General features: G+C 59.3%; 16 protein-coding genes across 16 annotated transcripts in view; 10 read left to right on the top strand and 6 right to left on the bottom strand.

Moving 5' to 3' along the window:
• Window positions 1–34: 34 nt before the first annotated feature.
• Window positions 35–1,742, top strand: SDRG_11001 (hypothetical protein; the record flags this gene model as incomplete). The annotated part of the gene is made up of 5 exons (XM_008617019.1): window positions 35–285; window positions 326–1,091; window positions 1,136–1,285; window positions 1,332–1,593; window positions 1,645–1,742. The coding sequence occupies 5 exons, from the start codon at window positions 35–37 to the stop codon at window positions 1,740–1,742; spliced, it is 1,527 nt and encodes a 508-aa protein (XP_008615241.1).
• A 112-nt stretch (window positions 1,743–1,854) lies between these two features.
• On the bottom strand, window positions 1,855–2,493 carry SDRG_11000 (apoptosis regulator BCL-W; the record flags this gene model as incomplete). The annotated part of the gene is made up of 1 exon (XM_008617018.1): window positions 1,855–2,493. The coding sequence occupies one exon, from the start codon at window positions 2,491–2,493 to the stop codon at window positions 1,855–1,857; it is 639 nt and encodes a 212-aa protein (XP_008615240.1).
• A 140-nt stretch (window positions 2,494–2,633) lies between these two features.
• Window positions 2,634–3,255, top strand: SDRG_10999 (hypothetical protein). The gene has a single exon (XM_008617017.1). It carries the CDS (start codon window positions 2,820–2,822, stop codon window positions 3,207–3,209), a length of 390 nt encoding a protein of 129 aa, XP_008615239.1. The 5' UTR covers window positions 2,634–2,819; the 3' UTR covers window positions 3,210–3,255.
• SDRG_10998 (hypothetical protein) lies at window positions 3,208–4,269 on the bottom strand. Its single transcript, XM_008617016.1, has 3 exons — window positions 4,081–4,269; window positions 3,532–4,035; window positions 3,208–3,486 (listed from the first exon to the last, which is right to left on the bottom strand). Exons 1-3 carry the CDS (start codon window positions 4,254–4,256, stop codon window positions 3,330–3,332), a joined length of 837 nt encoding a protein of 278 aa, XP_008615238.1. The 5' UTR covers window positions 4,257–4,269; the 3' UTR covers window positions 3,208–3,329.
• Window positions 4,270–4,921: 652 nt separating this feature from the next.
• On the top strand, window positions 4,922–6,163 carry SDRG_10997 (hypothetical protein). The gene is made up of 4 exons (XM_008617015.1): window positions 4,922–5,011; window positions 5,065–5,161; window positions 5,207–5,375; window positions 5,420–6,163. The coding sequence occupies exons 1-4, from the start codon at window positions 4,940–4,942 to the stop codon at window positions 6,123–6,125; spliced, it is 1,044 nt and encodes a 347-aa protein (XP_008615237.1). The 5' UTR covers window positions 4,922–4,939; the 3' UTR covers window positions 6,126–6,163.
• A 53-nt stretch (window positions 6,164–6,216) lies between these two features.
• Window positions 6,217–8,252, top strand: SDRG_10996 (hypothetical protein; the record flags this gene model as incomplete). Its single annotated transcript, XM_008617014.1, has 8 exons — window positions 6,217–6,552; window positions 6,602–6,682; window positions 6,730–7,283; window positions 7,331–7,535; window positions 7,584–7,616; window positions 7,669–7,941; window positions 7,989–8,108; window positions 8,154–8,252. 8 exons carry the CDS (start codon window positions 6,217–6,219, stop codon window positions 8,250–8,252), a joined length of 1,701 nt encoding a protein of 566 aa, XP_008615236.1.
• Window positions 8,253–8,307: 55 nt separating this feature from the next.
• On the bottom strand, window positions 8,308–9,599 carry SDRG_10995 (hypothetical protein; the record flags this gene model as incomplete). Its single annotated transcript, XM_008617013.1, has 2 exons — window positions 8,308–9,539; window positions 9,587–9,599. The coding sequence occupies 2 exons, from the start codon at window positions 9,597–9,599 to the stop codon at window positions 8,308–8,310; spliced, it is 1,245 nt and encodes a 414-aa protein (XP_008615235.1).
• Window positions 9,600–9,814: 215 nt separating this feature from the next.
• Window positions 9,815–10,802, bottom strand: SDRG_10994 (hypothetical protein). Its single transcript, XM_008617012.1, has 4 exons — window positions 10,375–10,802; window positions 10,258–10,331; window positions 10,096–10,208; window positions 9,815–10,046 (listed from the first exon to the last, which is right to left on the bottom strand). Exons 1-4 carry the CDS (start codon window positions 10,754–10,756, stop codon window positions 9,890–9,892), a joined length of 726 nt encoding a protein of 241 aa, XP_008615234.1. The 5' UTR covers window positions 10,757–10,802; the 3' UTR covers window positions 9,815–9,889.
• A 104-nt stretch (window positions 10,803–10,906) lies between these two features.
• On the bottom strand, window positions 10,907–15,612 carry SDRG_10993 (hypothetical protein). The gene is made up of 5 exons (XM_008617011.1): window positions 14,794–15,612; window positions 14,132–14,749; window positions 13,948–14,080; window positions 13,548–13,903; window positions 10,907–13,502 (listed from the first exon to the last, which is right to left on the bottom strand). The coding sequence occupies exons 1-5, from the start codon at window positions 15,295–15,297 to the stop codon at window positions 11,013–11,015; spliced, it is 4,101 nt and encodes a 1,366-aa protein (XP_008615233.1). The 5' UTR covers window positions 15,298–15,612; the 3' UTR covers window positions 10,907–11,012.
• Window positions 15,613–16,251: 639 nt separating this feature from the next.
• On the top strand, window positions 16,252–19,669 carry SDRG_10992 (hypothetical protein; the record flags this gene model as incomplete). The annotated part of the gene is made up of 15 exons (XM_008617010.1): window positions 16,252–16,614; window positions 16,641–16,712; window positions 16,755–16,823; window positions 16,865–17,037; window positions 17,084–17,558; window positions 17,604–17,753; window positions 17,797–18,028; window positions 18,071–18,228; window positions 18,284–18,490; window positions 18,531–18,851; window positions 18,894–18,971; window positions 19,013–19,054; window positions 19,100–19,143; window positions 19,193–19,388; window positions 19,432–19,669. 15 exons carry the CDS (start codon window positions 16,252–16,254, stop codon window positions 19,564–19,566), a joined length of 2,715 nt encoding a protein of 904 aa, XP_008615232.1. The 3' UTR covers window positions 19,567–19,669.
• Window positions 19,670–20,050: 381 nt separating this feature from the next.
• SDRG_10991 (hypothetical protein) lies at window positions 20,051–21,200 on the top strand (the record flags this gene model as incomplete). The annotated part of the gene is made up of 3 exons (XM_008617009.1): window positions 20,051–20,421; window positions 20,478–20,886; window positions 21,048–21,200. 3 exons carry the CDS (start codon window positions 20,051–20,053, stop codon window positions 21,198–21,200), a joined length of 933 nt encoding a protein of 310 aa, XP_008615231.1.
• A 593-nt stretch (window positions 21,201–21,793) lies between these two features.
• On the top strand, window positions 21,794–22,798 carry SDRG_10990 (hypothetical protein). Its single transcript, XM_008617008.1, has one exon. The coding sequence runs from the start codon at window positions 21,830–21,832 to the stop codon at window positions 22,631–22,633; it is 804 nt and encodes a 267-aa protein (XP_008615230.1). The 5' UTR covers window positions 21,794–21,829; the 3' UTR covers window positions 22,634–22,798.
• Window positions 22,799–23,074: 276 nt separating this feature from the next.
• Window positions 23,075–23,828, top strand: SDRG_10989 (hypothetical protein). The gene is made up of 3 exons (XM_008617007.1): window positions 23,075–23,495; window positions 23,538–23,587; window positions 23,635–23,828. Exons 1-3 carry the CDS (start codon window positions 23,102–23,104, stop codon window positions 23,686–23,688), a joined length of 498 nt encoding a protein of 165 aa, XP_008615229.1. The 5' UTR covers window positions 23,075–23,101; the 3' UTR covers window positions 23,689–23,828.
• A 217-nt stretch (window positions 23,829–24,045) lies between these two features.
• On the top strand, window positions 24,046–24,791 carry SDRG_10988 (hypothetical protein). Its single transcript, XM_008617006.1, has 3 exons — window positions 24,046–24,522; window positions 24,570–24,619; window positions 24,684–24,791. The coding sequence occupies exons 1-3, from the start codon at window positions 24,114–24,116 to the stop codon at window positions 24,741–24,743; spliced, it is 519 nt and encodes a 172-aa protein (XP_008615228.1). The 5' UTR covers window positions 24,046–24,113; the 3' UTR covers window positions 24,744–24,791.
• On the bottom strand, window positions 24,761–25,081 carry SDRG_10987 (hypothetical protein). The gene has a single exon (XM_008617005.1). It carries the CDS (start codon window positions 25,036–25,038, stop codon window positions 24,826–24,828), a length of 213 nt encoding a protein of 70 aa, XP_008615227.1. The 5' UTR covers window positions 25,039–25,081; the 3' UTR covers window positions 24,761–24,825.
• A 90-nt stretch (window positions 25,082–25,171) lies between these two features.
• Window positions 25,172–27,921, top strand: part of SDRG_10986 (hypothetical protein) — a gene marked incomplete at its 5' end in the record, with an annotated part of 4,788 nt that continues 2,038 nt past the window's right edge. Inside the window, 11 exons of the mRNA XM_008617004.1 lie at window positions 25,172–25,411; window positions 25,465–25,561; window positions 25,607–25,651; window positions 25,693–25,765; window positions 25,811–26,109; window positions 26,156–26,443; window positions 26,486–26,728; window positions 26,772–27,028; window positions 27,077–27,308; window positions 27,363–27,676; window positions 27,725–27,903. Coding sequence (XP_008615226.1) covers window positions 25,172–25,411; window positions 25,465–25,561; window positions 25,607–25,651; window positions 25,693–25,765; window positions 25,811–26,109; window positions 26,156–26,443; window positions 26,486–26,728; window positions 26,772–27,028; window positions 27,077–27,308; window positions 27,363–27,676; window positions 27,725–27,903 — 2,267 coding nt within the window. The remainder of the gene's footprint in view (window positions 25,412–25,464; window positions 25,562–25,606; window positions 25,652–25,692; window positions 25,766–25,810; window positions 26,110–26,155; window positions 26,444–26,485; window positions 26,729–26,771; window positions 27,029–27,076; window positions 27,309–27,362; window positions 27,677–27,724; window positions 27,904–27,921) is intronic.

The following is a 27,921-nucleotide window of genomic DNA, read 5'->3' as shown; positions in this document are numbered from 1 at the left end:
AAAAGTAGAAGCCTCTGGAAACCAATATCAAATCATGGGGGATGTCGCGGACATCTTGGGCGTGGGCGGCGCTGCGCCCGCGACGACGCCCAAGCCCGTGAAGAAGGAAGAGAAGCCCAAGGCCAAGTCCAAGATCCACCGCGAGCTGCTTCTGCTGCAGGAATCGAAGGCCAACCATGGACTGGGCCTCGGCCTTGGCGGCCGCGTGCACGTCTCGTCAATGCCCACGACGTCGTTGCCGCTCAAGAAGTCGCTCTTGGTCAAGTCGACGCAGCGCGTCAAATGGTATGGCCCACGTCTAGGATGACTCTGACGCTATGTCTAGGCTGCGCCGGGAGTTTCGCAACAGCGCACGGACAGACGACCTCGTGCTGTCGCACTGGGTCAAGGCCGCGCTGCCCGAAGGGCTCGAGTACCCGTTCGCCCGCTTCAACGTCACATGCCACGTCACGCCCGTCTGTTCGAGCGACGAGTTTGACAAGGTGCTCAAGGACTATGTGGACCCTGCGATTCCGCAGCCGTGGACGTACGACGAGACGGTCGCGCTCTGGGCTGTCTGCGAACGCTACGAGCTGCGCTGGGTCGTGGTCACGGACCGGTACAACTTTGGCGCAAAGCACGCAGCGCGAACGATGGAAGACATCAAGTATTGGTACTACGAAGCGACGCGTCTGCTCTCCGAGCTGCGGCGGGACACGACGCCGGCGGTGGTCGACGAGGTTCCCAAAATTGAGGTCGAAGCCGTCGAAGCAACCAACGAGATGCCCGAGGCCACTGCCCCCGACAGCACGCCGAGCAAAGACGAGGGGGCTGCGGAGACCCCAGACGAAGAAGAGACCAAGGAGGCCGAACCTGCGACGCCGCCGACAGAGCCTGAACCCGCGCCGGTCGTTCTTGCTCCCGTCGTCGAAAAGCCGGTCGCGTACCGCTTCCACATAGCATACGAGAAGCAGCGCAAGGCGCAGCTCGAAGTGTCATTCAACCGCTCGAACGCCGAAGAGTCAGCCATCAAGAAGCTCCAAGAAGAGCTCAAGACGATCGAGGCGCAGCTCAAGAAGGCTGTCGTGCGTGTCGACATGAAGAAGCGCAAGGTAGACACCTTCCACCTCCTCATCGCTCTGCACCGCTGGCGTAGGAGCTGGCGGACGTGCGCCATCAGATTGTGCACGCGCCCATGCCACCCGGCGTCTACTTTCGCAGTACGACCCAAGCACTGCCGTCGACAACCGCCAAGATGGGCCTCAGCGGCAAGCTCCTGCGCAAGATGGCACTGGTGCTCGAAGAGGTACACCGCTGCAAATCAAGTCGCAAGGGCTGTAGATTCGTGTTAGTTTCACATGCCGCCACGCCCAATGCCCACCAAGCAGGTCTGCACCGCGTACGACAGCGTGCGCCAGGACATCCTCGGCCTCCTCGCGGTCAAGAAGGCCCTCGCGGTCAAGTCCAACGAGGTGCATGCGCTCAGCGCAAAGTACCAAGCGATCACAGGCGCGGTGCACGTACCGAGAACGCAGCTTCACGCAATGCCCCTGGAGGGCAAGGCGGACGGCGGCGACGCGCCTGTCATCACGACGCTCGTCGCGCCGCCCAGCAGTACGATGCCAACGCTCGTCTTGGTGCTTGCTCATGGCGCCACGTGTGTAGCAGCTGCGTCCAAGGTCGCGTCCAAGGGCGGGAGTCTCAAGCGCAAGTCGGCGGCGGCCGCGCCCGGCTCCAAGCGGCCGTCCAAGAAGCTTGCATGAGCTTGGTGGGCAATGAGGTCCGGTCAAGTGGGCGTGGGGGAATCGGATCTTTTTTCTTTTTTTTTACTCCCTCTTTTTTTAAAAGCATTCTTTTAAGACCGAAATGGTTCTTTTAATACGCGTACGGGTGGTACGCCGGGCCCCGGCCACGGCCACGTCCGCGACCACCGCGGGGCGCGTAGCCGCCACGGCCACCAAAGTTGGGGTTGAAGCCGCCACGGCCGCCAAAGCCGCCACGGCCCCGGCCGCCACGACCACCGCGGCCACCGCGCTGGGCAAAGTTAAAGCCCCGCTCGTTGACGCGCTTGGGCGTGACCTTGAGCTGACGGCCGCGGAAGCTCGTGTCGTTGAGGAGGCACGCGCTCTCGACCGCGTCGTGGCTCGCAAACTCGATGTACGCGTAGCCCTTGGGCTGGCCCGTGAACTTATCGCAGAGGATCGTGACGCGGTTGATGGTACCACAGCTCTGGAAGAGCGCCTGGAGCTCCTCGGGCGTGGCTTCGTAGTCGACCTGGCCAACGTAAATCGAGTTCTCGTCCATGGCGGCGGCGGCAGCGGCGGCGGTCGCGGCCGCGTCCTTCGGGATCTGCGACTGGACGTGGCTGTGCATCTGGTTGAGCTTCTGCGCTTCCTCTTCCATCTCCTGCACGCGGCGCTTCATGTCCTCAATCTCCTGGTCGACGACCTGCGTGTTGTTCTCAATGGCCTCGGCCTCGGCCTCGAGCTGCGCGACGTCCAGATCCACGTTCATGTTTGTCCGCTTGCCTCTTCTGTGGTCAAAATGGAATGGGATCAAGTTACTGGTTCGCTGCTTCAAGAACGAAGCGAGCGGGCGTTTTTATTCTTTTCGCGCATTTGCTTACAAAACCCAAGTGTACTTTAAATGTGCATCAAAATACTATGCCTAGCCAAGCGCGAGCCGGCACCGACCAAGCCGCTGCGAAGGGGCATACGACGTCGTTCGCAGGTAGACGAAGACGCATGGCGATGCGCTAGCCAAGACGACGTCTGGACGATGGCGACGGCTCGAGGTCGGTTACGCCATGAGGCCGTTGGCGATGGGTCCATATTTGGAAGATGAACCTCGAAGACAGCTGCGAGAGCGTGGACGAGGACGCCGAGCTCGAGCTCTCTTGCGCGCTCCAGGACCTCGCCGTGCGCTGCAAGTCGTTCACGGCCAAGATGACGGACGACATCCCCGAGATCGCGGACGAGGAGATCCACGAAGACCTCGAGTGCGACCCCAAGCAGCAGCGCACGATGAAGCGCGAGCGGTCGCTCCAGGAGAAGGACTGGAACTACACGCAGACCAAGAAGGAGCTGAGTACGATTCAAGGCAACATCCGCGAGCTCCTCGAGCGCCTCGCCGCCGAGGCCAAGGCCTTCACACCCGACGAGGACGACGATGCGAAGGCGACGCGCGCGGACGCCAAGCGCGTGTCCTGCAACCAGCGCCAGGAGAAATGATCCACCTCATATATGTACTACGTCAACCTCAGGAAGATAGCATCAATATGCAAGCGAGGTAGACAGAGAACATGTCATAGATAGAGGAGGCATGCAACAACAAAGGGAGGGTGCTATGGGCTACTCGCCGCCGCCATGCGTGAGGTAGCGCAGAAGCTGGTTCTGGAAGATGATCTCGGCTTGGCGCAGCTCGAGGTCGCGCTTCCGGTGCTCCATGTCAAAGCTCATCTTGCGCTCGATGAGATCGACGAGCTTCTCGGGCACCGCGCCGGCGGGCCTACGATCTCATGAGATACATATGTACGAGGAAGTCGTATACGACATGTTGGTCTCGAGATACCGCAGAATCTGCTGGTGCATCTCAAGCTCCTGCTGCCGCAGGCGCAGATCTGTCGCCCGCGTCTCCATGTCGTCTCGAATCTTGGTCTCGACCGCGGTCGTGAGGACGCGCAGCCGGGCGTCGACGTCGGGCTCGACATGCATCTCCTTGCGCTTGCGACTTATGGGTGCTTTGAGCGCCGTCGGAGTTGGCACCAGCACTGGCGCTGGGTTGGGCGATGTGTTCTCTTGCTTGAGCAGCGGTCGCAGCGGCTGCAGCGACGACGACGCGACCCGTGCCGGCGCTGAGAGCGGCGCCATCTTCTTCTTGACGCCTGCGGGCTTGTCCTTCTTGAGGATCGCACTGGCCCGTTTCTCTGGCAGCGTCTCGCGCAGCGCGACGATGAGCGCTTCCTTGCGCTTCAGGTCGTGGTGCGACGCGCTGTTCTTGAAGAGCTTCTTCTCCTGCCCGTGCTCGTGCATATGCAGAAGGGCCTTGGCGCGGTCCCTACGCATCGCTGCATCACGCACACACCATGGGCGATGGCTGTACCGGCAGATCTGCCACGTGCACGCGGCCTCGTTGTTGCAGACGCGCGTGCCAAGCGTCTGCGCGAGCTCCTTCCACGCGGCGAGGCGCGACCCATGCGGCGCCAGCATCGGGTTGCTCACCTGGAGGCTCTCGAGGAGGAAGACGTCCATCTCGTGCGTAAACTTGGTGTACTTCATGCCCGCAGTCAACCAAAAACGAAATATCTTGCGCAAGGGAAAATTGCATCCCGCAATTCGCTTATCCAGTACAACCCATCGAAGCGCCCAGTCACCCGTAGAAAGAGAGACTGCAGGAACAGCTCCACGTACGACGACATACCCGGTAGACTTTCTCTCCAGTGACCCTCCTGTCACCTAGCTGCAGTCGTTGACCGCGCCTCTCGGCTTGCCATCAAGGCGAAAAAGCATACATCAAAAGCTCCGAGCATGGACGTCGTTTGAGACTTGGACGTTGAGTCAGCAGCAGCACGCCGCCTGGGCAAAGATGATCCACTCGTGTCAACGCTAATGCCCTTGAAGAGGCCTAGGTGGTGCCGAGTACGCACGGCGAATGCCAGGATTCAGGGCAACCAAAGAAGATAAAAACGTGGCGGCCGCAGAGTGCGACTGCACTGAGCAAAGCGAATTGACACCGCATCACATATCCTTTGCTCCGCCATCGAGGACAGCCTCTCCGAGCCGTTCATGGCTACATGGTCGAAGATAGAGACGCAGGGAGAGGCCTCGCACCGGCACCGGAGCGCCCAGCGCACGTGGCGGGCGGACAGCGCGAACCTCTCAAAACGCATACCTGCAGGTATACAAAATGGAGGGAACTTCAACACCAGTGGTAACATTATCCAAAAATCCGCACGATAGCAATGGCTGGCCGCGCTCTCCACAAGTCGATCGCCAAGGTCCAGCAGGCCAAGGTCTTCTCGGCCATTGCGCCTGTACGATGTCATTCTCTACCTACCTCTGGCCCATGCTCATGGCGCTGCGCTAGGGCACCAAGTACATTGGCACGCACAATGGCACGTTCCACTGCGACGAAGCGCTCGCGGTCTCGATGCTCAAGATCCTTCCGCGGTTTGAGGCGCATGGTACAGCTTCTCTCTGATGAGGAATGCACTAATGACGTGGCGTAGACATCCTCCGCACGCGCGACATGGCCAAGCTCGCGGGCTGCGACGCGGTCGTCGACGTCGGCGGCGAGTACAACCCGGATGCGATCCGGTTCGACCACCATCAAAAGACGTTCACGGGGACTATGGACGGCGAGCCGACGAAGCTCTCGAGCGCTGGCCTTGTCTACAAGTAGGTTGAAGCTATTGCATATGCAGGATCGATATGTCGATTAGGCACTTTGGCCGGGACATCATCCAGACCATCTGCGATGGCACGCTCAGCGACAAGGTCCTCGACATCATGTACCACAAGATGTACAAGGGCTTCATCGAGCACATTGATGGCATCGACAACGGCGTCGAGGTCGCGACGGGCACGCAGAACTACAGCATCACGACGTCGCTGAGCTCGCGCGTCGGCTACTTAAACGCTCGCTGGAACGAGCCGCAGACCGACGATGTGGTCAACGCGCGCTTCCATGACGCGATGCTGCTCACGATTTCCGAGTTTGTCGAGCGCGTCCGCTACTACTACGAGGCGTGGCTGCCGGCGCGCACGATCGTCGAGACGGCGCTCGCCGGGCGCTTCACTGTGCACAAGTCGGGCGAGATCCTCACGCTCCCGTACTGCCCGTGGAAGGCGCATCTGTACGCGATCGAGGACGAGCTCCTCATCTCGGGCCAGATCAAGTTTGTGCTCTACGAAGACAGCCTTGGCGGCATGTGGCGCATCCAGGCCGTGAACGTCGAGGACGGCAAGTTTGCGCTGCGCATGGGCCTGCCCGCCGCCTGGCGCGGCTTCCGCGACGACGAGCTCAGCACGATCGCGGGTATTCCCGGCTGCACCTTTGTCCACGCGGGCGGCTTCATCGGCGGCAACAAGACGTACGAGGGCGCGCTCGCCATGGCCGTCTACACCATCGAGCACGCTGAAGCGTAAATCGAATCCAACACGAATGAAACAGTGTTTAAAACATCTTCCTGGTTTTTGGAAGCTCCACAGAAAATCTTTCGGAGCCATCGTCAGGAGCATGGAGGTCGTCCAGGCGACGCTGGCGCATGCGATCGCACCGTTCCCGGAAGAGCTCCGCGAGGCCTTGGTGGCCAAGTTTGAAGCCTACTACGAGGCGCCGGCAACGGCCAGCGTCGAGGAGGTGCTTCGGAAGCGGCTCACGGACGACCGTGCACGACAACTGCTCTTCGAGCCTACGGCCGCAGATGGGCAGTGGTATGCGGCGCTCGTGCAAGGGCCGCCGCATGGCGCACCGGCAACGCACCCCTGCGCGATCACGTGTCAGCGATACTTGGCCATGATGTACCTCTGCCACGCCCAAGAATGGTCGTTCGCCAGCGAGTTCATCTTGCACGTACGAAGCACACTCCTCGTGGCCACCTCATGATGCATGCGCTCTACAGGATGGTCTCGTGACGCTCGTGAGCATGTTTGACCACGAGGACATCCACATGCGTGGTCAAGCCCTCGACACGTTCACGCAGGTGCAACCTCCCTTCCGAGTGCACCAAGACATCATCGTCTATGCTAGCTCACGAGCAATCCTGCGTTCGACTGGTTCCAGCAGCCGACGACGTCGTTCGAGAAGGCACTACACCACAAGATGCTCTTGCTGCCCAACAGCGCGTCGATCGTGCAGCAGCTCGTGAGCAACCAGGCGACGCCCGAACTCTCGTTCTGCGCGCTCCAGATCCTCGCATTCTACATGAGCTGGGTGCGCAAGCTGTATACGAAAGGCGAGCTCCGCCTCAGCTCCGCCCTCTTGGCATCCTTGGAGACATGGACAACGAGCGCGTCGCCCGACGAAGCCGAGCTTGCGACCAACGTCTTTGCCGACTTTAACCGATGGCCAGCCGCCGACGCCACGGCCAGCTTGAGCCTCGCCGGCGTCGAGTACCCGAGAGAGATGCAACTTGTGCAGGAAGCGAGCGACGCGTTCATGAACAAGGCCTTCGACCGTGTCCTCGAGCTCTGTACCGATGTCTTGGACGGCGATAACAACGCCGACGCCCTTCCGCCAGCCGAGCGCCAGCGCGCCTTTGCGCTCCGTGGGGCAGCGCACTTGGCCGCAGGCAACGCCCAGGCGTACGTCTCGCATCTCGCATCAAGTTCATGTTCATGAGGATGCGTAGAGCCATAGGGGACCTGCAGACCGGTTTGGAGCATCCGCCGACGCCGAGCGAGCGTGGCCGTTGGGCGCTACAGCTCGCAGACGCCTTGACGCAGCTCGCGCAGTTGGACCGCGCTCTCTCGGTTCTCCACGAACACGTCGACGGCTGCGACGAGGCAAAGCCACTGCACGACGCCATCCAGCGCCTCTCGGCCATGAAAGCAGCGGTACACAACGCGACGCTCTTATGGTGGTGAAGCGTGCTGTTGGCGTAGGCGCGGGCCATGTCCAAGGACGCCAAAGAGCAGGTGCGTCGTCACCGATCGATAGCCATAATGATGAGCCCATGAGGCGTCGTAGGCGCTTGTCGAAGCGCTCTTGCAGCGCAAACATCCCAAGCCGGTGTCGGGTCCCAAGGACGCTGTTCTTGCACCTGCTCTGCCCAAGAAGGAGGGCACGGCGACTTCCAACAACCAAGATGAGGTGTCGTCGGTACATGCCAAGCCCAAGGCGGCTATGGCAAAGAAGAAGCCGACCAAGCCGGTCTCGACGTCGATGTCGGCGCAGCCCTTCTCGACGACGACCGGGCGACGGCTCTTGAAGGCCAAGGCGAACCCGGATGCGATGGCCAAGGTAGAGTGAGATTCGGGTGACGACCCGCCGTCACGTTGCGACGGTAGCTGCTTTCGAGTCTCCCACTCGACGATTTCGAGCACGCGATTGGCAGTGTCCTCTCGGAAGACATGCTCGTTGGGCTTTTTCAAGGTCTTTGCTTGGTGCCTGCGTCGGTCGCCGCCTCGGTATTTGCGCCATGATGTACCAACTTGAAACATTGATACAAATAGATTGTGAGCTGCTTGGAGGCGACACCGCGCTACCACCTGACGCTGGACCTTGCGTCGCCGAACGTGCACGAGCTCCGTACGCAGCTGATGCACCACTGATCACGCCATATTCATAAAACTACCTACATGTCCTACTCAACGTCAAATCAAAATCTCAGAATCCGGTCGGCCGGCCGCTGTTTTGCACCGAGGCAGGCATCGGGATCATGTTGTCGAGCAGCGGCGGTGACAGCGGCGCGTCCATCTTGTCGAGGACGTTCTTGACCTTTGGCGTTGTCGACGCGAGCAGAGCCTTGGGGGCCTTGCCGCTGCGCACGCCCTTGCCGTTGCGCTTGGTGGTCTCGCCTGCGGGCTGCGGCGATCCGGTCGCCGAGTTGTAAAATGAGAGGGCGTTCTGTGGCGAGGCCGAGCCCGACATCATGAACGCAGGCAGCGCATTGTTGTAGCTCGAGTTGGCGGCCGCCAGCATCTGCGAGAACGTTTTGGCTTGGGCGGCCTGGGCGGCTTGCGACTGGGACTGCACGGTGGCCTGCACGGTGGCCTGCAGCTGCGCTTGCACTTGGGCTTGGGCTTGCGCGATCGTGAGCTGTCCGAGCTGACCAAGGTTGAGCTGCGTCGACATGAAGAGATTCGGGTCGGTAAACATCGACTGCTGCTGCTGCAAGAGTGAGCTGCTCGCGAGCTGTGCTGCCGCCGCGTTGAGTGTCTGCCGGCTCTTGGGCGAGAGCGGACCGCGCATGAGCCCGAGCTTGCCGGGGCGGTTGGCCTTGCGGTTGCTTGGCGTCGAGACCGAGACTGTGTTGACGAGCCCGGACCGCCGCAGGGTCCGGTACTTGTCCTTGAGCTGCACGTTGGAGCGGTCGTTGAACTGCACGCCGAGGTCCTTGTCGACTAGGATGAGGCTCCACACGTTGCGCTGGCCGTTGTACTTTTTCACGCCCTCGATGAGCGCGCGCTCTTCCATGGCCGTGAACGGGCGGTACTTGCGGTGGTTCTTCCGGTTCTCCGTATAGCTTGCGAGGTCGGGTCGGGTCTTGATGAGCGTGCGCCACTTGTCCTTGAGATCCACGCCCGACCGGCCGTGGAAGAGCGGGCCAAGGTGCGGGTCGCGGAGGATGCTGCTCCACGGGCAGCTGTCGTCGGCGTAGCGCTGGACGCCGAGCACGAGCGCCGTGACCTCGTGCGGGCAGTACTTGCGGCGCTTGCCCTTGATGCGGTCGCCGACGTTCTCGCACGCGAAGTCGGGCGAGTTGCGAGGAAAGGGAAAGCTGGCGGTCGACGCGGCCGCGAGCTGCTGGGCGACGTTGGCGCTGACCTGCTGCAGCTGCGCGTGGAGCTGCTGCTGGTGGGCGAGCTGGACCTGGTAGATCTGGTCCGCGCTAACCACTAGCACCACATGCCATGAGCCGCCAAGATCGCATCAGCGAGGGTACCCTCGTCCATCATCTTGAAGTTGCGTTAGGGTAGCGTGAGGGTGGGGTAGGCTTGGGGGTTCCTTCGCCGAAATCCGCGAATGCCTTGGAATTTGTATGGCGCTTCGGGCGGCGCTCGCCATGATTTTTGTCCAATCACAGCGCGCGGTTCAGGTCCCCACCGATTTGTACTTGGAATTTGTATGAAAACCCTAAACATCCCCAACCACCCATCGCCCACGCTGCGGATTGGGCCAGATGAAAATGCATTTTGGCCAATCGAAACACACGTTCAGAGCCGTACGTGGCAGCACGCAAGCGACTCTACTTGTTCAGACGGCTCGCCTTCTCCGTGCGCGAGGCAGAGCCCACGGACGACTCTGTGATCTCGCGCACGGCTGCGATCGTTGTCACCTGGTACGACTCGTACGGGTCCGTGCGCTGGAAGAGAAAGGCCTCTAAGATATGCCGCAGCACAAACCTACGGCGGCGCGAGCAGTGACACCCGGTACGCAGACAGCAACACCAACCCGACAGTGTGGCTCCACGCCATGCCCACGTCATGCGACGCGGCCTCGCCGAGCCAGTACATGAGCACTTCAATACACGTGTTGGTATATTGCGCAAAATGGTGCGGCCGGACCTACTTGACCTTGTCAGATCTTATCGGCGCGACGAGGAGGAGCAACTACCTTGGCAAACGAGCGGTGCTTGTGTCCGAGGAAGCGACACGTCGTCACGGTTTCCTCGACACTGGCGGGCGTCCCTGAGAACGCGTCATGCCACAAGCAAGTCGCAGAGATGTGTACCAGCGCGGGTCGCAAGGATGAAGCTGATCGCCTTGATCAACACTTCGGCGCGCTGCTGGACCTTGGGAAAGACCTCGCGGATCGTCGCGTCGCGCTCGAAGATGCGGTGAAAGAACTCGTCGTAGAAGAGGATGATGCCGGGCTTCCCGTACTGCTTCATCTTGTCCGTGCCAGCAGTCTGGATGAGGTCCCACGTGCGCCGGCAAATCTCAATGTTGGGTTGCGTCAGCCGCGGGATGATGGGAAACTGCGGCGGGAGGTAGTGCTGCACTTCGTGCTGGTCTGCGAGCCCGTACATAAAGCCGCCGAACGCGTCGATCTCGACGTCGACGATCTTTGCCGAGAGCGTCACGGCCTTCTTCATGGAGCTGGACGCGCCCATTGTCAGTGAGTCCAACTCGACTGTTGTCGAAGCTTTGAGGATCAAAAGATACCGAATCGACGCATTTGATTGGCTGGTGTCGTGTCCGTTTGTGCCAACGGTCGCGCTGTGTCACCATACGATAGGCGTTGCCGACAAGTGCGACCGACGTCGTTGTAAACTATGGTATTTCGTTCAATGTATCAATTTATCAAGTTTACCACCAGTCTCTTATCGTCGACGTTGAATGCAGTTAGCTCAGTGCACGGCACGGATGTTAGCGCTTGAGGTGGCACACGAAACGCAGCGTGAGGTAGATGAACACTTGGAGCAGCGCCCACTCGATGAGGAGCGCGCCGCTGCTCGAGTAAATCTCGGCCGGATCAAACCCAAATCTGGTCACGACATACGACTTGACCGTCGTCGGCTGGCCGTCGATCAGGATCGGGTTGCAGCCGGGTCCGACGCCATCGTCGCAGTGCCCAATGACGAGCCCGATGAGCACGTTGAGCGAGTAGCTCGACGGAATGATCCACGTGAGCCACTTGTAGCCCCACTTCATGCGGGCGAACGGGAGGAGGAAGCCGCCAAAGAGGTTGAAGACGCATGAGATGGCGCCAACAGCGACGTTGGCGACCTTGATGTTGGGCATGAGCACGGCCATCCACATGCCCATGAATGTGCACAGGGAGGTGTACACGAAGTAGATGAACCAGAAGAAGAAGAAGGTGGCCGCGTCGTTGAACCAGCCGACCATCCAGTACTCGATCGCGACAAAGCTGATGATGACCGTGAGCAGGTACGGCATCTCCGCCAGCAGCAAGGACGCCGAGTACGGCAGCGGGCTGTAGTAGTTGGACATGCGTTCGCGGTAGTAGACTGCGCGCTCGGCCGTCGCCATGTCGAGCACCGTCATCATGTTGATGACGCCGATGAAGTCCATGCTGTTGTAGATGAGGCCGACATGCGAGTTGACGCGCGCCACAGTGCCGAATGGCAGCTGGTAGAACGTGCTGCCAAAGATGACGGCAAAGACGGGATATGACACGAGCCGCACAAAGTTGTAGGCGGGCGACCGCCAATACATGTGCACGGTCCGGTGCGTGAGCCAGCGCGTCTGGTTCGCGAGGCTCGTCGCGATCGGCTGGAACGGCAGTGATGAAAACGTCACGAGGTCCGGCGACACGGCCAGGAACCGCTCCACTTTGCTGCGGTTCGATGCGCAGAGGTCGCTGCTCGCATAGACGTCGGCGTAATTCTTGATGTCCTTGCGGCCAATGCCGGCGCCAATCACCTCGAGCATGTACGTCGCGGGGTTGTAGAGCGGCTGGATCTTCTCGGTCCCCGGGATCGAGTGAAAGTACTCGAGCAGCTTTTGCGAGTCGGCGCCGAGCTCGCCGCAGAACGCGACATGACCGCCTTTTTGCAGCAGGAGAAGCGCGTCAAAGAGCTCAAAGATTTGGATGCTGGGCTGGTGGATCGTACACACGACCGTGCGCCCCGTGCGTGCGATCGACTGGACTCCGCGCATGACGATCTGCGCCGAGCGGGCGTCCAACCCCGATGTCGGCTCGTCCAAAAAGAGAATGCTCGGGTTGGCGACGACTTCGACACCGATCGTGACGCGCTTCTTCTGCTCGACGCTGAGGTTCAGGACGCGTTCGTGGGCGATCTTGTCGAGCTCGAGGAGCGTCAAGGTCTCGCGCACCAAGCTGAGCTTGGCGTCGTTTTCAAACGTCTGCGGCAGCCGCAGAAACGCTGAAAACTCGAGCGCCTCGCGGATCGTTGACTTCTCCGAGTGGATGTCCATCTGCTCGCAGTAGCTGGCGATGCAGCTAAAGGTCGCGGGGTTCTTGGGCTCACCGTTGATGAAGACGTCGCCGACGATGCGTCCGCCCGTCTTGCGACCCGCAAGTACGTCCATGAAAGTCGTCTTGCCCGCGCCAGACGAACCCATGAGCGCGGTCATCGTGCCCGGCTCAAACGCCGCGGTCACGTGGTGCAGCAGCTGCCGCTCTTCGCCCGTTGGCAGCGTCACGTAGTAGTCGAGATCGCGAACCGCGATGCGCGCGGGGTAGAACGGGAGCTGCGTCGGTGGTGCGTCGATGGTCACAACCGTCGCGTCCGTGACGGGCGGTGGCGGCGTCGCCGGGCGCACTTGGGTGTCGTACCGAATGTAGTGCAATGCGAGCGCGTTCAGAGTCGTAAAGAGGAGATAGTAGCCGAGGAGCACCAAGAGCCCGTACCCAATGTACTCGTCGCCTTCGCGGATCTGGAAGGCATCGAGCCTCGTGGCCCGGGCCGCCGGCGTGTAGCGCGAGCTGTTGAATTCGTTGAGCATGATGGCGCGGAGCGCCCACGCGAGCGGGTTGTACCAGTACATCCAGCGCCAATACGACGGAATAAGGTCCGAGAGGATGATGTTGCCCGAGAAGAGGAGGAAGAAGACGATCGAGCACGCCGCGAGCGACTGCGCCGCGTTGATCGTCGGCGCGACCGAGCTCAGGAGCGTAAAGTACGCTGCAATTGCGTGCTGGAAGACGACGAGGATCGCGAGGTACGTGAAGAAGACGGTCGTCTCGGTCGCGAGGCCGCTCATAAAGTAAAAGATGGTGCCGAGGACGACCGCGACGACGAGGTTGATGGGGATCTGGACGACGGCCTCGGCGATTGCGTACGACGCTGTCCGGAAGAAGTTGCGCGACCGCTGCTTGTAGAAGACGCTGCGCACGCCAAACGAAATCGTGATGCGCTGCCACGCGTGGCGCTACGATCAGCGATCAGGGGTGCGTTGAATTTGAGTCGGACGCACCTGAAAGATCGCAATCGTAAAGAAGAGCATCCGCATGTAGAGCGAGGCGTCGACGTCGAGGTAGATGATGCCGAGAAGCAGACCCTCGGCGCACGCTTCGATCAGCTTACCCCAAAGAAGCTCCTTGTCACGCGTCCAGAAAATGATTTGGCGCGCCGTGAGGAGCTTGGTGCTCTCCCAGAACGCCAGGCTAAACATCTTGGTCTTGCGCGCGAGAAACGCGAGTCGCTTGACGCTGGTCACATCGTGGAGCAGCTCGCCGTTCTTGAGGCGCAGGCGCACCGCTGCGTGCAGAGCGGACGCGACAAACGCCTTGCCAAAGGCCTCGGACGAGGTGGGCGCCGGCGTCGGGTGGTCTATGCTTTGATATAAGATTTCCAGATGGAGCGTTGAGACGCACCGAGATTGAAGTACTTGGCACCGCTGCCAGCAACGACCTCGAGCAAAAAGTCGGACGGGTCGGTCCGCGTCGGGCACACAAACCCAAGCGTCTGAAAGTACGGCAGCGTCGACGTGCGGGGTCCGTGGTACACCTACCCGTCGCGTTCAATCGAGATTGGACTCGAATGTTATCTGGTACGTACCAGATGCCCATCTGCGAGCAGCAAAATGTCATCGAAGAGCTCGACGACCTCAGGGGGCGGCTGCAAGAGAGCCACGATGCAGCTACCGCCGAGCGTTTTCGTCCAAGTGCGGAGTGCGTTGACAATGTCAAAGGTGGCTGCTGAGTCGAGGCCCGTGCTGATCTCGTCGCAGAGGAAAATGCTTTGGCCGCCGACGAGCATCTCGCCCACGGTCACACGCTTGCGCTCGCCGCCGCTCACGCCACGCAGAAGCGCGTCGCCGACGACTGTATCGGCGCAGTTGGAAAGACCGAGGATGTAGAGGTAGAGCTCCGTCCGTAGGTTGGCAACGTCGGCCATCTTGTCCTCGGCTTTGCTCGGCGAAGACGCCCCGGATCGCTTCTTCTTCGGGTGGCCGTTGAGGCACTGGTCCGCAAACTTGAGCGTCTCGCGCACGGTCATGGTCGCACAGTGGTTGTCCCGCTGGTCAACGAGCCCCACAAGTTTGCGCAGGTCGAGCTGGTCCGCCGTCAGGCCGCTGTACGTGACGCTGCCGTCGATCTTGGTTCGCTTCGTTGGGAGTTTGTTGGCAAGCGCCTTGAGAAAGGTCGTCTTGCCCGAGCCCGGACTCGCCAAAAGCTATCGATTCCATCAGAAATGATGTGCGTACCAAGATGTCGTACCAAGGTCATGCTGCCGGGCGGAATGATACCGGACATTGGGTGCAGCACAGACTTCTCGACGCTCGGCGGCTTGCAGCAGCACGGAAGGAAGAGCTCTCGGAGGTAGCTGCCGACCGTGCCGGACGCAAGCGAGTTGGCACTCGTTTGCGCCGAGAACGAGATGTTGTGGAAGCGGATCTCGGGCGTCTGTAGCTGCAGGTTGGTCGTCTCGGCGAGCTTGTTGTATTTTTCAAAGAATTTCTTGAGGCCGCCGCTGAGCATCGTGTCGATACTCGCAGCGTTGAGCGTGCTCATAAAGACGTTGGGCGACGTCGAGTACGGGTCTTGCATGCCCTTGAAGTGCATCTCCGAGTAGACGCTCGGGATCTCCGCGTCCGGCGGCAGCGCCTCGGGCACCATGAACGACGCTTGGCGCACGCAGAGCGGCGGGCGCACCTCGACCTCGGGCTCCGCGACGGGCACGGCCTTGTCGTCTGGCCCGTTGGCCGCGTTTTCAGAGTCCATTCCTGCAAATTGGGCAATGGCAAAGTCGGCGTTAAAAAGCTAAAAGTAGCCAAGTTGAGGTCGAATCCGAGTTTAGGCTGCATAAATGCCACACTTCTCCGGGGGTTTCCTCGTGCAAAGCAACAAGCGGCGAGACCTCGATCTTCCGAATCGCCTTGGCAAACGGCTGCCTGTGGCTGTACAAGGTGGATATATGAGCTCGTTGACGCAGGCTCGCGAACCCAGGAGGGGGGTAGAGGCAGCAGAGCGGGCGGCGGTTGCGCAACGGCCGGCAGTCTTTTCGCGCGCAGAAATAGCCCTTGACTCGGGTTCGCGGGTATTTCGAGCCGGATGCAAGGGACTTGAAACCATCCGAGGCCAGACACCCGTGACACTTTTGGAGATACCTTTCTCGAACTTTCACTTTGAGATTGAGAATCAAGCTTTTAAGTTTGTCGCCGTCGTAAAGGCCGGCGACCTTCTTTGCTCAACTGGTAATAACTGGGCGAAACATTCGAGTTGGGTCAAATTGGGTTCCATGTACGTCGTCGCCCTGCACCATCATTGTACTTCCTTGACGGAAGCGTGCGTCCGGCGTCATCAAGCTGGCGTGAGTAAGAGCTTGCCGTGCGTAGCGATAACGAATAACGTGGCTGGCTTGCGGCAAGTCGGGTAGATCGGTGTCCGATCGATGTACTTCTCCCACTTGCGATGCCTACATCAGTATAGCAACTGCACCAACACCTCAAAGCCTCAAGTCTCAAGAGCTGCGTCGACTGCCAGCCTCAAGTCTCAAGAGCTGCGTCGACTGCCAGTGAGCAGACGAGTAGCCTTGGTAGTCAGTGTTGTTGGTCCAACGTCGAGGGCAGCTGGCACAGGAGACGCCATGGAACCGAGCTGCCTGGTCGAGTAAAGAAGCCGGCCTCGCGCAGCTTGTAGTTGTCCTGCACAAAGGGGCGTAACTGTCGCAAATCGATGCAGTCGCGGGAGGAGCGGCAGGCGTGGATCGACGCCAAGGTCCTCGAGCGCGGCCGACAAAAGGCCAAGGAGGCCCAGATCGCAGCGGACGCGCTTGAAGTCACCAAAGACAAGCTCTGGAGTCCGTTCGCCTCGGCGTGTTTGCTCCACAATGAGCTCAATATATCGTGGAGAGGCGACATTGACTTTTTCCGCTGGGACCGCGTCTTCGGCTTCCACGAGCTCGTCGCCGTGCGCATCACGGGCTACGCGCTCACCGAGTTGCCGCTGGAGCTTGCCACGTCCCTGCCGCTCCTCGAATGTCTCTCGCTCATTGCCAACGCCCTCGAGTCGCTGCCCGAAAATGCACGTGTTTTGCTTGTAGCTTTGCTCACAAAGCGAACTAGATTGGGCTTCTGGTGCACCTCACCGACATTGACGTGACCAAGAACCAGCTCCGGCGTCTCCCAGATTCGATTGTACAAGGCTGTGGTGCGTCGATGGCGCTGAGCTTTATCTAGTGCGACCTCGACCGCCTCACGTCACTCAACCTGAGCAACAACCAGCTCCAAGAGCTCCCGGCCAACTTTGTACGTATCATAGCGAGGGATCGATGTAAGCTTGTGACTAGGGCCGCCTCGTCCGGCTGCAAAAGGTGTGGGCCGAGAAGAACCAGCTGACATCGACGCCGGTGACGTTTGGCCAACTCCGGAGCACCGTCGTGAACCTTAGCTGCAACGCCTTTGTACACTGGGATCTGGCGCTGCCTGAGTTCAACAACCTGACGACGCTCTCGATCAACTTGTACATCTCCACAACTCCTATTGCTAGGCATTCAACTCGCGAGTAGTAACCACCTCAAGGGGCTTCCCGCGACGATCTGCGGCCTGCCGTCTCTTACTTCGCTCTCGGCAGCGAACAACGCCATCACGTTACTACCCGACGCCTTTGGGCTCCTCCCAAAGCTGCGCTGTTTACGCCTCGACTGGAATCACATCCGGGAGCTGCCGTTTTCATTCCGGCATCTGAGCTCGCTTCAGGAGATTCACATGGAGCACAACCCGATGGTGTCGCCGCCGCTCGACGTCATATACGAAGGGCCATCTGCCGTTGTTGCGTTTGTCCTCAAGCAGTACCTGGCGTGGCTTCGCATGGAGCGCCGACAGATCGTCGAGCAACTCGCGGCCGCCTTGAGCTACGTCGAGGCACACAAAGAGCAGAACCAGTGGACCGACTTTGCTGCGTACATCGAGCCAGGTGTCCATAGGACGTTTCAAGGCACGAAGCTCGAGTTCTTTGCCGTCGTCCTACCGGCCTTTGCGAGCGTACGCAGCTGGGATTGATTAGGCTGTGAGGCACACGACTGCTAGGACATTTTACCGGCTCTTCGCCCCCTCATGGACGCGCAGCACCACCCCGAGGTGCCCAAAGCTTTCTTCGAGCGCAGCCTCGATGACATCATCGACGCGCTCACCTACTACGACGACGAGTACAGCACCGCGGGCCTCGTTAACGAGACGGTACATAAGAGCAACACAGAATCCGAAGCCAACTTGTCGCAAGGCGCGCTTCCGCAAATGCATGTGCGCCGACGCGGCGACGGGTGTCCGCACGCCGTGCGCTCTGCTCTCGCTCGGGTACGCGTGCGAGCGCAACGCGTGCCTCGTGCGCGTCAAGATGGTGACGACCGAGGAGTACAAGGAAATGCAGGGCGACACGTACCTCAATTCTCGGCGCGAGCGCCTCAGCAACGCCATGAAGCGCAAATGCGTCGCCTTTATCAACTCAGAAGAAGGTACATTATTGTCTATAAAAGATGGGATGACAGGTGGGATAGGCATTGTATTTTTCGAAAAGACGGCCGAAGAGCAGGGAAAGCAGTGGATGGCGAACCTGGCGCGCGCGATCGCAGATGCCAAAGCCAATGTCAAAGCCGAGAAGAACCGCGTCCAGGCGCGCAAGAAGACCGCCGCCAAACTCCAAACGGTCACCAAGGTATATCGCGATTGCGTGTTATATAGCCCATAGAGTACACTATTGTCCTACGCAGAAAACTCAAAAACACCACGCGACGCTTCGCAAGTCGATTGCCAAGTGGGAGGCAGACCTCGCGACGCTGGCCGATGCAACCAAGCGCACGCTGAAGCGCGACCAGCTCGCCAAGCTCAAGGACCGTCAAAAGGAGCTCGAAGGCCGCCTTGAGAAAGCTCGAAAAGAACTCCACCAAGAGGACCCAACGGCGCGCAAGCTCCAAGCGGTTGGCTTTCGACTACGTGCGCATTCAGAGTGTCTTGTAGAAGCTGCGGCAGTTAGAGGACCCGTCCGCCCACGTCGACGAGGACGGCGATGAGCAGGACGGCTCGCGTGGTGACGACAGCGATGACGTCAGTGGCGAAGACGAGGACGAGGACGACGATGACGACGATGACAGTGATGACAGTGATGACAGTGATGACAGTGATGACAGTGATGACGACGACGACGACGCAACGTCAGAGGACGAGAGTGACAGCGAGAGTGAACAAGGCGAGACAAAAAGTGTCTTTGATGCGCTGGGCGAGATCCCCGGCCTCGAACCCTGTGTCGACTGGATCCAAGACGCCACCGACAAAGTCAACGTACGTAGTTTCAGCGTCGCATCAAACCTATCGGTGTCGTAGGCCATCATGGCTGCCCGACCGCCCAAGGACAAGCCGTACCTCGAAGACGTCATCGCGCTCTTCCACGAAGAGCTGCGCGTAATTTACTTCACATTACATCGGACTCTTACCTTGGGTAGCACACTTATGTCCGCGAAAAAACGACCCGCGTCCGCAACAAGGTACTCTTCTGCGCTGCCAACCCGTGGTGCTACCATTAGGGGTAGGTCACGACCGAGTTTTTTCAAATGAAATACGTGCTCCGGCGCTGGTACAACCGACAAAATGTCCTTCTTTTTTCAGACAGATTGTGCATGTAGGATGGGCCACGGCCACCGCGTGCTCTTTGTCGCGTGGCGCGACTACGTGCGCAGTGTGATACTAACGCGCGACAAGACGTCGCAAAAGCAAGCGAAGGACGAAGCGCTCGCGGTGCAAAACCAACTCGCACAAGTCGCCCTCGGGCGCCTCGAGGCCGCCAAGTGGGAGCGCAAGATGAACTACTACACGGACGAGGTGCGACGACCCACTTGAAACACTTGCTGATGGAAGGGGCTAGTATTACTACCAGCACACGATCACGGGCGAGCAAACGGCGCTGCCGCCACCGTTCTGGGACGACGTCCAGCAGAGTACAGCGCGGCGGGCTTCCTCCTTCCTGCCGCCGCTCGTGGCGAGTTCACCGCCCTCCTGATGGACTTGGTCGTTCGAAACGTCCGTATCTTGGCAACTTTTGTCATCCAATTCTCGACCAAAATGCCTCGCCCGATCTAATGACATGGCGCGTTCTCACCTCCAAATTGTCCTCTTTTGATATACCAAGATTGCAGTGATTTTGTTGGCGACGATTAATCTGGTCGCGCGCGATAAGCTCTCGACGTTCGACCCCAACGCGAAATATTGTTGTAACGAGAGAGCATGGGTTTTCGTTTGTAGCACTTTTCGCGAGTTTGATTGATAGTCACTCAACCAACGCGTTCCTGGTTCGACCGTTGGCTCTCTTTCAAGATCGATGATTCGGTGGAACTACCACGCACACTGCCCACCAAGGGTATATCGACGCCAATGACCGTTGGAGATATCCGGATAATGCACGCACCACAGCCCGCCAGCGCATAATCGTCCGGATATAACGATCAGATCCAACGGGCTCTCGTGGTGCCATTCGCAAAGACACCATGGCGGTGACGGACGACGCCAAGAAGGCGCGGAAGCGCAGTGCCGACAAGACGTACGCCGCTGCCAATGCAGAAAGAAAGCGAGCGCGCGACAAGATGTACTACGCTGCCAACAAGGAGAAGATTCTACTCAAGGTCAAGGCATATCAGGCGGCCAACAAGGTGCAAATGCGGAGCCGCAAGAAGGCCTACTACGCTGCCAACAAAGAGGCGCTCGTGGCCAAGAGCAAGGCGTACAAGAAGATGCACCGAGCCCAAGAGCGCGTGAAGGCGAAGGAGTACCGCCAGAAGAACAAGCAAGTCCGCCAGGTCCAGGACAAGGCGTGGCGCATGGCGAACCGGGCGTATAAGAACGCATACGACCGAGCCGTGTACGATCTACTTGCGGTTGAGCCGGTTGGTTTTCTCATGATGATTGCACGGTTAGTCGGGCGAGAAAGAAGGTAATCGCGGCTGGCAAGGTCCCACCACCGCTGCCCAAGCTCGCCGACTTTGGGGCGCAACGCAAAGCCTCTGGTCGCATTGGTCCTGCGGCGTCAACGGATGCGGCCTCAGAGCTTCCCGAAGAAGAAGACGACGCGCCCCATCCCTTGGCCGCGACCACCAAGAAGGTCGGCATGGTCACATTCACCAACGAGCATCCTTTCAACATGCGCAAGCGTGGACCCGAGCCGTGTTGCGACGAGTGCGCCAAGTTCCAACCAAATGCGCTCACGTCGGCCACCAACACGGTGATTTTGGCGGGCACGTACCAGTGTACGTTTTGCCGCGACTGGACGTACTACAAACTCCACCGCAAGTACAAGCGCACCCGCGCCGACGCCCGCCTCGACGCTGTAACGGCTTGAGCTCTTTGTTTTGAAATAATTGCAAAATGAATTGAATCTTTTGTTTCTTGTTGTTTGAAGTACTGCGTAGGTGTACGACGACGAGTGCTACTTGCCGTTCACTCAGCTGCATATACCGAGGTACCAACGGTGCTCATGATCCTTACGAGACCAACCCGGCGGGTGCGCGACAAAACATACTCCACGATGCCACCCGCGTTGCCGTCTCGCGCACGATGCAGGAGCGCGATGGTGACGTCAAGGTGCAAGTGCTCGCACGCCCCTTGCGTGAGCTCGATGCCGTGCCCACTTGCTTACCCTAACCCTCGCCGAGCCAGATTCAGTTTCAAATGCGAATTTTTCTCTAGGATCGATCCTCAAGTGTGTACTGGCCTCGTAGGTATAGCATGGCATACACGCTGAGAGGCATACGTTGCGGCTGTGGTGCTCGCTCGCGTCGGTGACTCTTGACCGTAGTGTGTTCACGCAACACCGTCGTGGCTGGCAGCTTTTCGAAGCGTGCAAGCGTTGTTTCGTCGCCAACAAATTGGTCCTCGGTGCCAGAACCCGGGAACGATATGAGAGCGCAAAGTGGCACCGGTAGCAGTGTAGTACGGTCAGGACTGTCACGAGGCTCTAAAAATCGAGCTGAGAATCCGCATCGGCTTGTGCCCAGATGGCGATTTTCGGACGCAGATGAAGAAATGTGTGGGGACGTATAAACACAGTGCTCATGTGCACGGCGATCCAAGCTTATATCGATGTTGAGAGCCAAGGAAGACAGCCAAATCCTCGGACAGAGACTTCGCTGTGACGTCCAAGCATGACTTTATTCCAACTGCTGGTCTATTGCAATGCGAATATATATGGATGTCTTTATGCAAAAGGGGGCCACACCCAATAGCCAACTGTTTTCCTTTGGCTCCCAGTCCAGCCAGGTGGACGAGCGCAGATGGCGAGTGCCAAAGTGCGGCCACCCAAGCCAAACGTTCTGGTGGCGTCACTTCGAAGTTTACTCAGCTCAATGGAGACGACACCCGTGCTTCCGCTCGAGTGCTTGCGCTGCTACCGACGCTCGACGACCGACCTCATCGCGGCCTGCGGCTGTGCGTCGTACGTCCACCGCGACTGCTTGGACGCGCGTCGCGCCCTCAAGAGGTCGGCAGTGACACACTGCGATGCCTGCGGCGAGGCCTACGCCTTGTACGAGGTGCCGAGTGAAGCGGCCGAGTACAAGCGGCGCGTCCGCAAGGCGCAGCTGCTCCGCGTGCTCTTTGTACTCCTTGTCGTGATGTTCGGGTGCGTCATGATCTGGCTCGTTGAGAAGAGCAAGGTCAGAGGGCACCGAAGCTATACCTGGTCCGACGACGACCGGGCGCTCAACGAGTGGCTCGCATCAATCGGGTGCCCGCGCTTTCTAGCCTATTTTGTCATCAGTCTCTTCTCCACAGCGATTGCGATATGCATCTTCCTGGGCTGTCAACGGGTCGCGCCGGCGACAGAGCGCTATCTCGGAGCGTGCGACAAGTGGTTCAGTTGCCACTGCACCACGGTCTTGGCCGTGCTTTTGACGGTCCTTCTCGTTGGCACGATGTCCCTCGTCGGCCTCTACACCGTGCTCATGGCGGTGATCGGCGTGCTTGGCGCGGCAGCCAGTGCATTGGCCGCTCGCCGCGTCTACAAGATCCGCGTCCAGTACCTCCGCGTCCAAGACCGACGACTGCGTTCTGACGGCGACGTCCTTCATTTAGCGTAGAGTCTACCACCCGAAGGACATCAAGAAACTAAAAAGTCGTGGCCAACACGTCTTCTGCGTTAAACCCTTGAGCTAGACCGTCTGGCATACGTCCAGGCCAAAGCGAGGTCTATGGATGTTCCACGCGACTGCGCTTTGCGTCTCTCCAAATTGCATGCATTTCGGTACAGTACGTTGGTTCGCAGCTCGCAGGTCGCAAGGGTCCGTGCTTGCGTCCACGTGGGTGCGTGACGGAAATGACTTGCACGACTGTAGCTCCTCACTCAGGTGGCGTCGAGGAGGAAGGCGACGTAGCAACAGCGTAGCTCGGCGACTCCAAGCGACCGTCGATACGGTCAATAACTCATTTCAAGAAGCGGCCGCCGATCCGAGGACCCGAACCCTACCCCATTAGTTCTTGTAACGAGAAATTCGGTCGTTTCGTTTGTAGAACTATTTTTGCGAGATTGCTGTTCACAGAGAGAGAGCATGGGCAAGGCGAAGCGAAGCACCGCAGCGGCCAGCAAGAAGTCGGACGACCGCATCCGCATCGAGTACGACAAGGCGGCGTTCGCGACGCTCTTCAACCAGATGAGCGGCAACCTCGCGCGCGAGTTCCCGGGTATCGCGACCTCGGGGAAGAGCTTCCCGCTGCCGCCGACCAAGTCCAAGTGGGTCAAAATCGTCTTCTTCGTCCAGGTCGTGCTCGTTATCGCCATCATGTTTGGCGAGACTATCGTTGAGAAGCTCGAGCTCGACCTGGCGCCCGTCTATTTGCAAAAGTACCGTGAAAACAAGTTTATGGCGCTGCCCATCGTCATGATGCTCTCGCCCGTGCGCCAAATGCTGAGCAACACGGGCGCGTTTGAAGTCTACCTCAACGGTAGGACATGCGTGCTGTACTAAGATCTGATGGAGATGGTAGAGGAGCTCGTCTTCTCGATGCTCGAGACGCGGTCGCTTCTGACGTTTGAGGTATGCTCCACGATGCAGAATGATGCGTCATGGCGATGGCGGAATAGAACCTCAAGACGATCCTCGCCGACAAGAACATTTTGCCCAAGAGCGCCAAGTAGATGTCGTAGCCAGTCGAGACTGCGCATGTGGCTGGTTCATGCAGTAGCTGCACATCAGACTTGAACTAGACGGCTTGACTCCATGTAGCTTCAGAACAAAGAACGCCTCGCATTGCGTCAGGTAGCGGTGGCCCCATCGTGGAGAGATACTAGTCTCTACTATGCGATGGAGACGAAGAGATCAAATCGCTCGAGCTTATTTGGCCGACAATGAACCACAGACTGCCACGTATGGTTGGCGGGCGTCTGCGGTGCTCAAGCGAGCACAGCCGAATCATTATTTTCGGCACGGATGCCACGTCGCGTCCCATTCTATTTGTCGCCCATGTCGGCATGTGCCATGTTAAATATGGCAAACTGCCACATATGACCACATTGAAGCGGCAAAGACAGGCTGTAAGTCACACAAGTCAAATCGCCTCGCCATGTCGACCAAGAAGCGCGCCAAGCAAGCCAACAAGAAGTCGTTGGAGGTCAAGAAGACGGGCGACGTCGTCCGCGTCCTCTACGACAGCGTGTCGTTCCCAGCCCACTTCTCGAACCTCGAGACCAAGCTGACGCGGCAGTTCCCGCAGCTCGAGATCACGAGCGACGACTACCCGCTGCCGCCGAATAAGCTGCTCTTGTCGCGCCTCACAATCGCGCTCCAAGCCATTTTGACGATCGTCGTCATGTTCGGGGACCAGATTCTCAACGCGGTCGGCCTTCCGCTGCCGGACGAGACGCTGCAAAAGTACAACCAGTACCGCTTCGTGGTATTTCCGATGGTCATGATTCTCTCGCCTCTGCGCCAAATGCTCACCAACACGGGCGCGTTCGAAGTCTACATCAACGGTGCGCCTCACTCCATCTTCACTCGCATACAGCTCATCATCCTACAGACAAGCAGATTCACTCGGCGCTCACGACAGGCCGCTCGCCGTCCTTCGAGGTGCGTCGACCCTCTCGCTCCACCATTAAATCACGCTTACCATGGGTGTTGTGCGTCATACTAGGTCGTCAAGGCTGCGCTTGTCGAAGCTGGCTTTAAGCCCGCGGCGCCCGCTGCCCAGTAAAATGGAGCGAGCACGGATGATGATGAATATACAGTCGTTGTTATTGTAGCCTTTGTTATCGGTGCAAAGCGCAGTTGTATTACTAGGCACCGCCGCAGTTGAGGCCGAGCTCGATGCACTTGCGGCGAATGTCGAGGGCCGACTTGGTGCGCAGCTGGCGCTGGAGCATTTCGATAGTGTTGCCTTGGTTCTGGCGCAAAACGCACTCTTCGCCGTACGTGAAGGGCGCCTTGGCAAGCGACGTCGTAGCGCTCATGGCGACGAGCGCTGTGAGGAGCCACGCAGCGCTTTGCATGGCAGGTGAATGGTTTCGGGTTGTGGTGCAATGCCATTGGCGCAAACGACGCGACTTATCTGTCGCTGGATTGGCTATCGAAACGATACACGCCACGGATTGGCGGAGCGCGATCTTGCGAAGCGACGCCGCCATGGCCCCGCAAAAGGCCCGCAAGGTCCCGTCAAAGGTCTCCGAGGCGACGCTCGCACGCTGGGTGGCGGAACTCGATGAGTTCAAGTACGCTCGATCTGTCAAGTTACACTGCCTCCGCGACCGCGACAACGCGACGGGCGCCCCGTACGGCCTCGGCGCCAAGCTGCAGCGCATTCTAGACCGCGTCGGTGGCCTTGACACACTTGTCGCATCGCCGCCGGCCTTTCTCTCGTTCAAAGTCATTCTTTCGTCTCTGGTTGAAAATGTGGCGTCGCTGAAGCTACGCTGTAGGACTCATTCCACAAGGTGCCGATGGAGGACTTGGACTTCAGTGGTATGCGCGTCAACGACTGGCTTAGCACGCTCGCGTCTCGAACGATCCCGCCCGGTAGACAGTATGCCCATCGTGCAGCGTCTCATGTCAAGTGTGTAGGTGTGCCCGTCAAGCCATCGGTGTGCCGTACGCTTCTTCTTCGAGGTTGGAGACCATCTGGCTTCCTGCACTCAATGCACAGGTAGAATCCGATGTGACGGATGGCGGGTTGAAGCACATTGGCAAGCTCAAATTCATCCATACGCTCAGTGTCGCCAAGTACGCGCACGTTAAGAAGTGAGACACATTGTCTGGTCGCACTAGATGCGAGGCGCTCACGGACGCCAGTTTGACGCTAATTCGACGGACGTTGGCGCAGCTCAGCGTGCTGCACATTGACGAGTGCCGCAACTTTTCCAGCGACGTGCTCATAGCGACGTGGACGGACTGCACGAAGCTGCACTCGCTCAGCGCCCAGGGCTGCCCCGCAGTGACAGATCGCTTCCTTCACTGCGTCGCCACGACCAAGCGCCAGCCGGGCGCACTCACAAGGTACCTCGATGTCTCCAAGTGCCGCAACGTCACGGACGCGGGCATCACGGATGTGGCCGACTGCAAACATGGTGCGATTTGTTGTCGCCGCAGAGGTATTTAGGAGTAGCACTGTAGAGATGGAGTTGACGTATTTTGCGTTTGGCCACTGCCTCCAAGTGCAGTCCATGGCGTTCTTTGCGTTTGAGACCAGCAAGACCCTCGGCGTCCTCGAGACACTGGACATTCCAAGCCTCGATCTGGACGAAACGTCCGTGAGCTGGCTCGTCGGCGGGTGTCGCCGCCTCAAGAAACTCAACCTCGCGCACTGTCTCCAGATCAACGACTTTTGCCTCTTGCTCTTGGCGCAGTGCACGCGGCTTCGCTGGTTGAGCTTGAACGGCTGCTCCCGTGTGACGTCCAAAGGTACCGAATCGGTGGACCCTAACCCTCACGAAACCTCCCTAGGGCTTACCAACCTCTTCTCCAAAGAGAACAGCGACACGCACGCGACACAGCGGCACGTGTCGCTGCTCGAGTACCTCAACGTGCGCAACTGCTACGAAATCAACAACGACGGTCTGGGCGCGATCGGCGGTGCGTGCACGGACCTCCAGCACCTCAACCTCCAAGGGCTCTCGCACGTCTCGGACGCTGGTATCATGACTGTCGCCAAGCTCTGCACCCAGCTGCGCCATCTTGTGCTCTCGGGTATGACACGACTTGCTATAAACTCGGTCATGGTAGTGGTTAGGGTGCCGCAACGAGTTGTTCTACGGACGTCCTGACATTGGCGACGAGACGCTCGCAATCGTGAGCAAACTCTGCCGTCGTATGACGATTTTGGACGTCACGGGCGGTCCGCGCGTCACGACGCACGGCGTCATGCTGGTGGCTGCCAACTGCCATAACCTATTGGAGCTCTACGTTGGGGACACGGTCATTGATGACGCCGCCGTGATTGCGGTCGCCCGGCACTGCCGCGACCTCCACACATTGAATTTGTCCAAGGTAGCTAGCTCCCTGCATTTTGATAGTCTTGGTCAATGGTGTGACTAGTGTCCGCTGCTCACTGACAAGGCTGTCACTGCGATTGCGTCCAGTCTCTTCCGACTGGAGCGCCTTACACTGTCTCATTGTACGCACTTGACCAACCAGTCGCTCGTCGCGCTCGCGGGTTCCCGCATGGAGCTCCGGTTCCTCGACTTGAACGGCAACGCCAACATCACCGACGACGGCCTAATCGCCCTCGTCACAGGCTGTGACAAGCTCCGTGACGTGCGTCTTCGAGGTTGTCTCGAAGTCAAGTTTGCAGTGTCCAGCATCGATATGGATCTGTCTATAGGCTGCGAGCGTCTCACTAAAAGCTGCTTGCGACGGTGCACACTGGCACTGCCGTTTTGCGGATCGCCGGAGCCGGCGTCGCCGGCCAAAGCTGGAGCCAAGTCGTCGGACTTTGAGATGACGCCGGCTGCAACGACATGGCTCGTTCTCTTTGAGAAGCTGCTCGCGCAGTACTGTGCGGTCGAGCTCCTCCAAGCCTGCGCACGAAAGTGGCAGCAGCGAGATTTGACGCTTCTGTCCGTCACGAAGCGCAAGCGCCTTCGACAGCGGCGCGCCGCCAGCCGCATTCAGCGAGCCTTCCGCGCGCACCTCAAGGTAGAGTCACATGTCTCGAGTGCGCAACATGAAAAGCGGGCGTCCTAGTGGGTGGTATACCTGCGGTCATTGCAGCGTGGAAGAAACCGAGCTATCTTGTTGCATGTGCAAGCGATCTACCGCGGCAACGCGTGCCGGCGCCGAGTCCGCGCCTACAAGGCCGACGTGCTCCACCTCTCGCTTTGCGTGCAGCGAGCGGCCAAGCACCATCTGCACCGGCGCCACGGGTACGTTGTTGTGCGTGG

Source organism: Saprolegnia diclina (assembly GCF_000281045.1).
Source record: "Saprolegnia diclina VS20 unplaced genomic scaffold supercont1.38, whole genome shotgun sequence".
Classification (NCBI taxonomy): Eukaryota; Oomycota; class Saprolegniomycetes; order Saprolegniales; family Saprolegniaceae; genus Saprolegnia; species Saprolegnia diclina.
The sequence above is the reverse complement of the archived record's forward strand: the minus strand, read 5'-3'. Positions and strand labels throughout refer to the sequence as shown.